The sequence below is a fragment of the Syngnathus floridae genome, chromosome 12, assembly GCF_059516105.1.
Source record: "Syngnathus floridae isolate MCC-2025c chromosome 12, RoL_Sflo_1.0, whole genome shotgun sequence".
Taxonomy (NCBI): domain Eukaryota; kingdom Metazoa; phylum Chordata; class Actinopteri; order Syngnathiformes; family Syngnathidae; genus Syngnathus; species Syngnathus floridae.
Window position 1 is genome coordinate 3,977,159 of NC_142424.1, and position 12,726 is coordinate 3,989,884.

The 12,726-nt window shown below is 44.3% G+C and overlaps 2 protein-coding genes across 2 annotated transcripts in view; both read left to right on the plus strand.

The window, feature by feature from the left end:
* Window positions 1-7,001, plus strand: part of itga1 (integrin, alpha 1) — a 27,771-nt gene extending 20,770 nt beyond the window's left edge. The window contains exons 14-32 of the mRNA XM_088391061.1: window positions 84-226; window positions 289-432; window positions 511-765; window positions 841-971; window positions 1,880-2,055; window positions 2,119-2,270; window positions 2,665-2,775; window positions 3,442-3,518; window positions 3,664-3,790; window positions 3,860-3,937; window positions 4,008-4,084; window positions 4,155-4,244; window positions 4,318-4,420; window positions 4,525-4,641; window positions 4,710-4,808; window positions 4,884-4,988; window positions 5,069-5,164; window positions 5,235-5,348; window positions 5,520-7,001. Of these exons, the coding sequence (XP_088247187.1) occupies window positions 84-226; window positions 289-432; window positions 511-765; window positions 841-971; window positions 1,880-2,055; window positions 2,119-2,270; window positions 2,665-2,775; window positions 3,442-3,518; window positions 3,664-3,790; window positions 3,860-3,937; window positions 4,008-4,084; window positions 4,155-4,244; window positions 4,318-4,420; window positions 4,525-4,641; window positions 4,710-4,808; window positions 4,884-4,988; window positions 5,069-5,164; window positions 5,235-5,348; window positions 5,520-5,576 (2,252 nt within the window). The 3' untranslated portion in view covers window positions 5,577-7,001. The remainder of the gene's footprint in view (window positions 1-83; window positions 227-288; window positions 433-510; window positions 766-840; window positions 972-1,879; window positions 2,056-2,118; window positions 2,271-2,664; window positions 2,776-3,441; window positions 3,519-3,663; window positions 3,791-3,859; window positions 3,938-4,007; window positions 4,085-4,154; window positions 4,245-4,317; window positions 4,421-4,524; window positions 4,642-4,709; window positions 4,809-4,883; window positions 4,989-5,068; window positions 5,165-5,234; window positions 5,349-5,519) is intronic.
* A 399-nt stretch (window positions 7,002-7,400) lies between these two features.
* Window positions 7,401-12,405, plus strand: kcmf1 (potassium channel modulatory factor 1). The gene is made up of 7 exons (XM_088391070.1): window positions 7,401-7,650; window positions 9,094-9,261; window positions 9,398-9,537; window positions 9,624-9,725; window positions 10,149-10,338; window positions 10,463-10,769; window positions 10,953-12,405. Exons 1-7 carry the CDS (start codon window positions 7,635-7,637, stop codon window positions 11,215-11,217), a joined length of 1,188 nt encoding a protein of 395 aa, XP_088247196.1. The 5' UTR covers window positions 7,401-7,634; the 3' UTR covers window positions 11,218-12,405.
* The last annotated feature ends 321 nt before the right edge of the window (window positions 12,406-12,726 follow it).

Consider the following 12,726-nt stretch of genomic DNA (forward strand, 5'->3'; position numbering starts at 1 on the left):
CTCTTGTATTGTCTTGCCAGCTCAGCGTGTTTTATCGCTTCCTCCTTGAAAAGCGTAAACAGTTCGTGTGTTTGTTTCCGAAGGTTATGACGTGCAGTCGGCGTCCACCCCGAACGGGGTCTTGTACATCACGGGGGCGCCGCGGTACAACCACACGGGCCGTGTCGTCATCTACCGGCTGGAGGACAAGGAAGTTGTGGTTTCGCAGACGCTTGGAGGGGAACAGGTGAGTTTTTAATTGAGGTTTATTTTTGTACGATGACTGAGATGCCCCTGCTATGCCCGCAGATCGGTTCGTACTTCGGCAGCGTCTTGCAGACTCTTGACGTGGACGGGGACTCGTACACGGATCTCCTGCTGGTGGGCGCTCCCATGTTCATGGGCTCCGACAGAGACGAGCAAGGCCAGGTGTACGTCTACAAGCTCGAGCAGGTACGAGATTTTCTGAAATGCCCAAAGATGCCACTAGGTGGTGCTAAAGTGTCAACTTCAGATTCAATCTCATTGCAGGATGGCCGCTTTGCCTACGAGTTCACGCTAAAGCCTGTCAACCAGTCATGCTGCAGCGCTAGCTCATCGGGTTGCACGCACAAAAACGAACCATGCGGCGCCCGATTCGGCACGGCCATCGCCGCCGTGTCCGATCTCAACCTGGACGGCTTTAACGACGTAGCCATAGGAGCTCCCTTTGAAAACGACCACAAAGGCGGCGTGTACATCTACCACGGCGACAGCAAGCGCTCGCTCAAGGAGAAGTTTGTGCAGGTGAGCGGCACATTCTGCTCAAGCATGGATTTCTTGAGTCAAACTCATCCAAATGTCGCCTCGTTGTCTGCGTAGCACATCCCGGCGGGCGGAAATGATGACAAAATGAAGTTCTTCGGTCAGTCTATACACGGGGTCATGGATCTGAATGGAGACGGAATCACCGACGTGACCATCGGGGGTCTCGGCGGGGCCTCGTTATTCTGGTGAGACAATAAACACAGCCCCAAATACAAACTTGAAAAAATACAAAATGCCTTGTAAGAAGGCCCAACCCTTGATCGAGTAATCGACATGTATCCCGATACTGTCGTCCGTACACATTCCACTCATCAGCATTTGCAAGCCGAGTATCATCTCACAGCGTTTGCTTGCTTCATTTATACAGCTGAACACGTCCCACCGGACTTGTATGCTTGAGATCCACGACTTCCTGGAGATGTCTCTGTTAAAAGCCTACTCGCCAGGGTTCCTTACTCTTGACATTTACGAGACTAATGATGGCGAAATAGCTTATAACCCAATAAAAATTGATCCATATCTGGCTCGCCAACCCAAGATTGGAAACCCATGACTCAAGCTCACAGGCATGGGAGAATGTCCTCCCACACTTTTTTTTTTTTTCTTCTCAAGCTGTGTGAAAATTTCAAGCCCCAAGTGGCTTCCAGTTTGAAATAGGATTTGGCAGTCGGGGTCGTTGGCCACGTTTTATGCTTATCACGCATCTGTTGCCTCTCTGCGAGTGGATTTGCTTTTGCGCATTGGAAATTGTCAACAGCACCAACCAAGAAATATGCACGCAAGTAAAAGAAACGTTTGAAGTTTTTTTTTTTTTTCCCTTGAGGAATTTTATTTTGATTGTTTTCCCCGGAGAGGCTAATTAACTGCCAGCTGTTTTTTTCAAAGCACAGTCCCCCATATTGCCAGCCGTTTAGCATTTTTTTTGGAACTCTCAAGACCCACAGAGTGTTTCATAAACACCAAACCAGAAAGCCGACCTTTTCTCCAAAAGTTTGTTTCTAAGTAATTAAAACATGGACACCAAATTCAGAATCCCCTGACCTGAACCCAATTGAGAATCTGTGGCTAACATTGACATCTCTGACCCGCTCAGGTCCAGAGACGTGGCGGAACTCCGAGCCAACATGACCTTCGACCCTGCCAAGATCAACCTGCAGCAGACCGAATACCAATGCGAACATCTGGGACGCAAAACCGTGTGCGTTGAAACTCAAGTGTGTTTTGTCTACAGCGTCAAATCCGACAAGCAGGATCTTAAAACCCAAGCAGGTGAGACTCTTTGCTGATTTAAACATCGTGGCGTCATTTCACACTTTGTACCGTCTTTTGCAGTGATTCGTTATAACCTCACTCTGGATGCTCTGAGAGCAAAAGCCAGGGCTTCTTTCCGCGACTCGGACGAAAAGAGCGACCGGCGGATTTCTAGAATCGTCTCAGTGTCGGACCGGCAGAGGAAGTGCGTGATGGAGACGTTTGTGATGTCGGTAAGGAAAAGGATTGAGCAAGCCTTTGTCTGTCACGTTTGCACTTTTGGACATTCGTGGGCACGTGTGCAATGGCAGTGCGGTTCTTTGATTAGCTTCCCTTTGGCATCACGCACAGGAACTCATCAGCAAAAACAGCTGCGGCGCTTCTGCTTTGCGGCCGTGTGTGTGTGTGTGTGTCTGTGTCTGTGTGTGTGTATTTAAAATAAAAACTCTTATTTTGAGGAAAAAGTCATATTTTTTCAGCAAAACATTATTAGATTAAAAACAAATAGGTTTAATTTTTGAGCAATCAAATATTTTCAAGAATATATTTTTAAATTTTTTCAGAAATGAAAAACTGCACAAAAAATTAAAGGAGAGAAAAAAAAATATATTTTTTTTTATTTACAAGGCCCGACTGGACTTCCGAGACCCTCTCATGGTGTCGCTGGACTTTGGACTGGCCGATAAAGACCAAGGCCCGGTCCTGGACGAAAGCCTCCCCACGTCCATTAACAAAACGGTACGTTCTTCTCTCCAGATCTGCTGAATACGACTTTCATCTCGCAATAGTTTTCAGCATGCCTTCCCACGCTAACTTTCCAAGTAATAGTGTTCGTGATGAGCGATGAGTCCAGATAACGAGCGAGGAACTATTCATCGCCTGATATGGGAATGAAGCAAACGGGGTCTTCTCCTGTTATTGTTATGAAAAGGCAGCAAGCAGGAAATCACCAGACGGAAGCTACAGTTGCTCGTCTGCTGGATATTATTTTACAGTCTAGCGCTCGCTCGGCGTTGCATGCTGTATCTCCAAACTCGGACACTGGGAACAAAATGCACTGTGACCTTTGAAACACACCGTAGGGGGTGAGGGCAGGCAAAGGAAATTAAGGTCACGCATAAGGAGCATTTTTACTCAAGCACACAAACAAACATAAAAAGCTTATTTTGATTCTTTTTTTTCCACTGCTCACTTCTCGGTGATCCGGAATGCTGGAGGAGACCACCCGCAAACATATGAGGTGTTCCTAAAAGCTGGAGTAAAGACTTTTTGAAATATAATTCCAGGTTTATACTATGACAGAAAATAAATAAACTGTCAGGTCTCTTTAAAGCATTTGGAAAGATGTTAGAGTTGGATTAAAAAAAAAAAAAAAGATCTAATAGCACTTTGCTTTTCTTGTAGATTCCTTTGGTGGACTGCGGCAACGACCAGCGTTGCATCGCCGACCTCGCCCTCCAAGCCGAACCCAGCGTGACAAGGTGAGCCCGAACGCATCATGCCCACGTTGCAAATTCCAAGGTCTCCAACAAGCAGTTCGTCAAGCCTTGCCGACTTTCCGCCGCAAGGCTGCCCTCTTGTGGCGGATCGTTTGTATGTTCAGGTTCTTCCTTTGCTGTCCTCCAGGTTGGTGATCCGAGCCAAGAAGGACAAACTGGACGTGAACATCCGCGTGAAAAACACCAAAGACAACGCCTACAACACGAAAGTGGTCATCAGCTTCACGCCAAACATCAACTACGTCAAAGTGGAGGTGAGATCTCATGACACGTCGTTATGCAAATATTTTTTGGATTGACCTTGGTTTTTTTTGGAACGTCAGCCGGAAAAAGACTGCACTCTAAATCACACCAAAGTGGAATGTGCGGTGGGGTACCCCTTCCTGGGGAGCAATGTGGAGGTACCCCTTTAAATCAATTTTTTTTTTTATCACCACTTTTGTTCTTCAAGCTGCTTGGTCATGTCTACAGGAATCTTTCAAAGTGAAGTTTGAGGTCAATCCTAATCACATTCATCACAACATCCAGATCAACGTCACAGCCACGAGGTAAAGAAACGTTTTTGTGACGAATCACGTGGACATGCCTGAGCCTTATCCCCCCCCCCCGCCCCCCCAGTGACAGCGAAGAGCTTCCCTCCACCCTCAACGACAACACGGTGCTCATCTCCATCCCCGTCAAGTACGAGGCTGGCCTAGTGTTCACCGTGTGAGTACGCCGTTGCTCCCTATCCCCGTCTCTAATTATTCATCTGACGTCGATACATTTCAATTCTTTGCAGGCGTCCAGTGGACGAGCACGTGGTGGTGAAAGAAGGCGAGCAGTACTTGGCTGTGTTCAACGAAACCCGCGTGATCGGAGAGGAGGTCAACATCAGCTACACGGTAAGACAAAAAATTGTCAACATTTTTGAAAAAAAATCACATTCAATGTTGAAAATAAACCTTTTAGGGATATTTAATGTATCTCCTCACATGGCTTCTCTTAGATCGAGAAAGCAGGCGATATGGTGACCCCTCCTCTCGACCTGAAGGTGACCTACCCTGAGCAGTCGCCTCGTAATAATTACTTGCTGTACTTGACGCACATCGTCACCAGCCCGCAGGTGAGCAGCAGCGGAACATTTGTCGACACAAAAGGGAAACGATTTGATGGACTTTCTTCTCTTTCCAGATGAAATGCGACGCGGCCGCTTTGATCAACCCTCTTAATCTCAACCCGGATGTGGTGAAACCCAGCCCAAACAGAGAAACGCTCAGCATTTTTCTTCTGGTGGGTGGTGGAAGGCTTCCATTTATGTCTTAGTATCCTTCCAGTCTGACTTGGTGTGTTTGAATTTCACCACAGAACTGCGAGAACCTCCCGTGCGCCTCGTTCAAATGCTTCATCCCAGAAGCCAAAGTCAGCCAGGTCAACGTTACCTTCCGAGTGTGGAAGCCCACATTCATCAAAGTGAGTCCCAGAAGTATTCTCCAAAGATATCAGTTTTAAATCCTTATCTTCTGGACTGCATCTTTGTTGGGGTCTTTCAGGCGGACTTTTCCAGCCTGTACATGTTAGTGAACGCCACTTTGGGAAGCAGAAACGCTGATCTGTTTGTGCTGAGCGCCGCTGACAGCACCAGGACTGTGAGTTTGAAATAGAAATAATGATAAATTAATTTAAAAAAAAATAATGACTTGCCTTGGCCCCCACCAGATGAAGATCCAAGTCTCCAAGGAGAGCTTAGGAGGAATCCCTATATGGATCATCATCATCAGCATCCTCATAGGTCTCCTCATCTTAGCGCTAGTCATCTTTGCGCTATGGAAGGTAAAAGCTTCTTAAATTCAAATAACCATACTCCAAATTGTCTAAATCTTTCATAAAGACTTTGACTTTGAACCTCATATGGCTCACTTCGTTCTTTCAAGCATCTTTTTTCAATTTCCGACAACCATTGTGCCATTTCCAGCTGTAAACATTTATTGTTTTCTCCCGCAGATGGGCTTCTTTAAGAGAAAATCCCGGGAGTTCTCCAAGGAGGAAATGATGGATTGAAGCTTACACGCAAACAGGAAGTGAGCACCACTTCTGGAGTCACTTAAAAAAAGAAACACTCGAGCGTATGACGACACACAACGACTACCTTGGAGTACAAAAAAGCCATTTAACGGAGCCCATCGCTGACACGGGCAAAGTCCATGTTTGCTTTTGGACTGTTATGCACTTCATTTAAAAAAAGAAAAATGCACTTTTTTGCTATGAACATCCAAACATCACCATTTGTGTATTGTACAGAGACTCTGACATCCAAAATGGCCGCTTCAATCCCCAACGTTCTGTTTTATTCCAAACGTGAGTCCTTGCGACTTTTTAGAAAAGTGGGTGTCCATCACTGCTTATTAATGAAATCCACAATTACTGGTGCGGTCAATATTTTTTTTTTCTGGTGTGGCCACAGGTTGCCCCGCCCCAGAAACACTGTATGTATATTTGAGCAAGCATGCTAGCATCACGGCACATTTCTTCACATTCTGATTTATATTTTATTTTGCCAAAAAAGAAAAAGCAGAAAAAAATAACTATTTTTATGTAAATTGTGTGGCCTTGTTCTTTAATCACACAACCTTCGAGTGTGCTGTAAATATCACAAAACTGAATATACAAATGTACATAAATTTATCTTTTTGGTTGGTGTTGTTGCAGTAATTTAAAGCCTTACTATGTTTTTGTGCTCAGGTATTATCACATATAGAATATCATAGACACTAATTACACAGACAAAGCAAGAGGCGAATTACGGATTTATGTAAATATGAAACATGGATTTATTTTAAGCAGGAAATGAACGTACAGCAGAATTTCTAAAGTTTATTTTTTATCGGCATAATGTATGAGCGTGATCAGCCAATGTGACACCTAAGTACGCATCGTACCCATCTTTTTTTTTTTTAAAACTGTTTTACTTTCCACATTGAAGCACAACTTGTTTGTACAGAAGGTCATTTATGAAAACTTTGTGACCCTTTTTGCCTGTTTGCAGAGATAGACTCAACGTGGTCTGGAATCACATGTTTTGTTTTATAGGATCTCAAAGCAAAACCATACTGCTGTGAAGTCTTCAATGTGATGATGCACTGATTTGTTTTGTCAGGCTGTCTCGCTTTCTGGTCAGCACACACAAACTGAATGAATGCTCTGGAGGAAATAAAAGCTTTGCTAATTGCATGTTTTGACAAACAGAGCTTTAGTTTATTTGTAAAGGAAGAATGTTGGTGACAGGTATTGTTTTACAATATCTGGATGTATGAGGATTTTGTAAATACAAATGTCATAATACTGTGTTCTTTATGCCAAATATTTTACACTTTTTATGTTTATTATGTGTGATACACAAATATTTCTGCAAGAATTTACATATATTTTCAAGTTTACTGTTTGTATTATACCTAATAAATGCATAAATGAGTCCTATTTATGAAATGAGGCATTTTCTTTTTCTTGTTGCCAAGGAATCCAAAAGTGTTACCAACTTGATTCTTAATTGCTGAATTATAATTAGCCAGATACTTAATAAAGTATAAACCACTCAAATACAGTCTAATTTAGTGTGCCCTCTTTTGGTAGAGAAAAAAACTCTTTTATTAAATTATATCCAATTTAAAAAACAAAATGACACAAATAAATAATAAAAGTTTTTAAAGTAATTTCAATTTTAAAAAACGGATTTAAACAATTATAAAAACTCTTAGTAGCAGGAAAAAAATACATATATAATTAAAATGATACATTTGCTCAATTCGTTAAACATGACGTAAAAAAATGAAGACTTCATACGTCACTGGAAAAACCTTCTTCTTCGGTTTCATCAATGCGACTCCATGCAATTGCGCGCCGCCTCGCGTTGTTCGCCAGTACTGAAACGATAAGTGGCTGACTTGGAGAGGGGAAGGCTGGGCAAGGGGGTCCATCTTGGCCGTGAAAACCAAACAAACAAAACTAACAAGGGAAGCCAGATCGATAGCTTCCCCATTCCTGCTTCCCCCCCATTCCTGCATCGTCGTCGACGCTGTGGGGTAGCCCCGGGAAGGGCTTGCTTTGTGGGCCGCTTGTAGGATGTCCCGTCATGAGGGTGAGTTGATAAACAGCGCCGCCGTGGCTAACTGGCTAATGCTACGAGTTCCTGTCGAACCTTAAAATAAACCAAACGACTCGTTACCACTCTTTAGTTTCAACACTACATTACACGTATAGTCAGCGACGGCCATTTTAGTTTTTTTATTGTTTAATAATTAGTAACTAACTCGACAACATGGCGCAGCTTAGCAGTTAGCCGTTGCTACGAGCTGCTCGGTTAGCTCCGGCTATTAATGCTACGTTTGCTAACAGCGCCAACATCTTGTCGTTGTGTTCTTACTTTGTGTCGTTTAATCACACAAAAATAACACTTATTACAGACATGTCACGTATATTATATCAGCCTTTTGTTAGCCAGTGAGCTAACATTGACACCCGAACGTGTGTTACCTAGCTTGTGCACTGTCATCAAGAGTCAGGCCGCTAAAGTCCTCTGCATGTTTTACGCACTGGAACAAGTCAATAGAGTTTTGATCGTGAATATTTTCAAATCCAAATTAAGTGTTATAAACTAAAATTTAGAGTGTTCTTCGTGTGTTTTAACCACTTCAGAAGTTGTACGTATTGCTATCATATTAGCTCAAGCTAGATCAAGGAGAACAGCCGCGCCGAAGTTGATCATGTGGCTTAAAGATGGAACTTTATTGGCACCCGATGTGCTTTTTAAAAGATATTTTCGGACGACAGTTATTTGAAGATATTAATTAGACTACTCAGACCACCACCGTTCCAGTACATAGTGAACCACTTTAATCTCAAACCGAAACTCACAGGTGTGTGTTTATTTGGTTGCATACTCATGGAAGAGGTGTGTCCGAAAAGTTCTTGGACGACGGATTTTCCCCTGCTTAGAGAGCCAGATCATCGATCTTCATCTACAAAGTGCACGTTTGCGTCTTTCAGTATGTGAGAAGAGGTTTACAATGTCCTGAGCATCTGACAGTTCCTGGCTGTTAAGAACATCACCATGCTGGAGGAACCTCCCATCTCACCTCGCTCCCATGAGAATTTAATTTCTTTTTTCCCAAGATCAAGGGGAGCCATTTTGAAAACAGCACTGAGGAATCCTCCCATGGGAAATTATTGTGTGGCTGAGAAGGCTAGTAAATTCCATTAGACTTGACAAGCAAAAAGAAAAAACTAGTTTGAATGTCAAATTCGTTTTTTGCGACACCTGTTTTTGACACACCTCGTCTGCTGGAGTCATGGCAGTACAGAATGGATTTGAGTACATATGGATTCCAGGAAGGAATCAAATTTCACATTGATTATCGTTAAGGTGGTAAGTCTCAGCCTAATAGCTTAACTGTCCAATTTTTGTGAAGCTAGCGAAAACAAATTTAGCATCTAGCTACCTTCTACATCACAGAGAGTTCTGTTACTGATACAAATACCAGTCTCATGTTTGCCTCTACTTTCTTTTTATTGTCTTTTGTAGGTGTGAGCTGCGACGCTTGTTTGAAGGGAAACTTTCGGGGAAGACGCTTCAAGTGTCTCATCTGCTACGACTACGACCTTTGCGCCTTGTGCTACGAGAGCGGCGCCACCACCACGCGACACACCACAGAGCACCCCATGCAGTGTATATTAACCAGGATAGACTACGGTAACTTTTTTTTTTTTGCTCTTTACTCTCATCTGCAACCTTGAGGGGTTTGATTTGCGACACCGTGTTTATTTATCCAAGTGAGTGACATTTGCCGTAACCCTCGCATGACCAAGTGTCGCGTTGTTCACGGCAGATTTGTATTATGGCGGCGACACCTTCTCGCTGGAGCAGCACCAGGCATTCACGTGTCCTTACTGCGGAAAGATGGGCTTCACGGAGACATCTTTGCAGGAGCACGTCACCGCCGAGCACCCAGAGACCTCCACCGAGGTGGTGAGTATGCCCACCCGATCCTCTCAAGTCATTTTTTTTTTTTTAATAACTACATCCTAGCGCTTACTTTTACCTTTGCCTTCCAGATCTGTCCAATATGCGCGGCCTTGCCCGGGGGGGATCCCAACCATGTCACAGATGACTTGACAGCCCACCTCACTCTTGAGCACAGAGCACCCAGAGAGTTAATATCCTTTCACAAACCTAACGTCATCACATGTATGTGTAGTAATTGGCTGATTTTATCAAAAGAAATGTAACACAGATTTTATTTATTGTATTTTATTAATGTATTTTTTTTATTATTAATTGGACAATTAATCGGTTACCGGAATTCTGTCAAACATCTAAATCGGCCTGCAAAAATCTGGGGTTCTACTTTATATGTCAAGAACTTTTGATGATGAACCAAGAAGACAAGCCTATGTACGATGCCGTTCCAACGTCTGATATCAATGTAGCGCTTTGATGACATCATGAGCTTTGTGAAACCACACAGGGTTACCTCACTGTCTTTTGTCACGAGCTGAAAGAAACTCCTCTTTATGGCAAAATGCACACGTGATCGACCTTCGCCTGCTTTTTTCACACCTTAACGAGCCGCCCTCCACGACGAGTCCAGCAGCGTCCGGCACGTGCGGCGGATGTTCCACCCCGGCCGGGGACTGGGCGGCACCCGAGCGCGACGCACCAACATGCACTTTACCGGCGGCTCCGCCGGCGGTCTGTCCTCAACTACGTCGTCATCACAGAGCTCCACCTACACGCCCAGCAACAGGGAGGCCATGGACCCCATTGCAGGTGAGCGCCACTTCCACATATGACATCATTCGTAATGGTCGAATAATTGTTTTAAGTGACGTTTCAGCGATTAAAAAAAAGTTTACAGTTGCAGGTCAAACATGATGAAATTGTTTTCTGCCAGAGTTGTTGTCACAGCTGTCAGGCGTGCGGCGCGCGGCAGGCGGCCAGATCAACTCATCGGGGCCGTCGGCCTCGCAGTTGCAGCAACTCCAGATGCAGCTGCAGCTCGAGCGGCAGCAGGCGCAAGCGGCCCGCCAGCAGGCGGAGACGGGCCGCCACGCCGCCCGGCGCGGTAACAATCCGGGCAATACCACCAACTCGGCCAGCGCCGCCATCCTGCCGCCTAGCGCCGCCGCCACCAACACGGTCCCGCCGGCCGAAAGCAACCACTCGTCCTTGTCCCACAACTCTCAGTTTCTATTAGCACGGTAGGTCTTCATTTGGTGTTGCTGCTAATAAGCTAAAGCTATTTTTTTTTATTACATGATTTAAATTTAATATTATAATCTACAAAAACTAATTTTCAAAAACATAGCTTTGAGAGCCACAACATCTGGTGGATCTAAATTAGAGAACCAAAATATAAGGAAGATTCCTGTCGCCGTGTCCAGGCTGAACGAGCCCAAGATGACCGAGGCGGAGCGTCAGCTGGCGGAGGGCGAGCGCGCCGACCGCAGCCTGTTTGTGCAGGAGCTGCTGCTGTCCACGCTCATGCGTGACGAGAGCTCGTCGTCCGACGAGGATGAGCGGCGGGACTTCGCCGACTTTGGCGCCATGGGCTGCGTGGACGTCATGCCGCTTGACGTGGCGCTGGAGCACCTGCAGCTCCGTGAAAGAGCCTCCGCCGCCAAGGAGCCTCCGCCGCCGCCTCTTTGATGTCCAGGCGGTGCGCAGACTCTGTCCTACCTGCTGCAACTGTCAGTGATGGATGCCCCCCCTTCCCCCTCCAAAAAGACCTTCATCCCATACTGTTTTTTTTTTGTTTTTTTTTTGGTGGGGTGAATGTAATGTCAGGCAATTTTTTTGTTTTTGTTTTTACATGTAAGCAAAACTCTAAGGAGCGGCATACATGACATGAGGGACAAAATTTTAATTGTGGCCACGATACATAGAATAACTTGGATAAAATACTTATTCAGGGGCCACAAAACTGCTGCACACAATGTTTGCAACAAATACTAAATTGTGGCCCCAAAATATGCACAACATACTAATTTATGCCCATATAAGGGGCGCATGAAGTACTAATTTGGAGCTGCAAAATAAGTTCCACGAAATGCTTAGTTGTGTCCACAAAATCCTAATTTGTAGCCATGAAGTGTAACGTGCCATGAAGTAATCATGCACATGTAAAACTAAGGCTGTATAAGGTGCGCACGATATACTCGTTTGTAGCCACAACATAATTATAACGTGTGCACAAAAATTATTTGCGTCCGTGAAATAAAATGTTTACAGCAGGGGGTCACTATCTTTCTTGAAACGCGGAGCTACTTGGGTGATGCAAAGGGCTACCAATTTGCACAATTTCATTTTTTAAATCAAAATAGTCGCGTTAGCTGCAAATAGGGAATATCTGCTTTAAGTTTCTAGAGAAGCTCTGCTTGATTTCATATCATTTTCCATTCATAATTTGTTCGTATGTTATATCTGTATTCTAGCCACAATTTAAATCCCATACCTCCCGCCTATGTCATGTCTGGGGCTCCGTGAACCTAAACCAGATTAAGTGGGGCTCAACATAGGAACGGAGTGTGAGTGTTCAGATATATATCGAAATCTATAAATATATATGAAAAATATATGAAGGTGATAATCATTCAGTTCCCCCACCTCCCGCCATCAGTGATACTTGACAGTCACCAACAGTTGCTACCTATGGGATGCGGCTCCAAACCCTCACGATTCTCACCCATAGACCCCCTCCCCCAAAAAAAAAAAACCTCTTCACCTATAAATAACCCCCCAGCCCTCATTGACAAGCCCAGAGGACATGGGGCCTCCTCTGCCCAAGCTGCTGTGTGTGTTTCTGACTATTATCAATAAAAAAAAAAAGTGCTCGGATGGGTTACCGTTTTAACTACTGCATGCGGTTCTTTGCGGCGTGCATGATGTTTAATCATTCAAAAAAAAAAAAAAATCCCAAAGCTGACACGCTAACTCCGGTTAACCTTTCTCGAATGCCTCTAAAATCTCGAGAGTGCTTTTTTGTTCATGAAGAAAGCCGCGTCTGAATTCGCACATCCGAAGGAAGTCACAAAAATGTATAGTGAGTAGACGCCGTGTACAATAATCCATAGACGAGTGCTTGTGTCTGTTAACTTGGTTTTTTTTGTTTTTCTCACTTTTTTTTTTTCTGCTAAGGCTAGCACTTTGTATTTATTC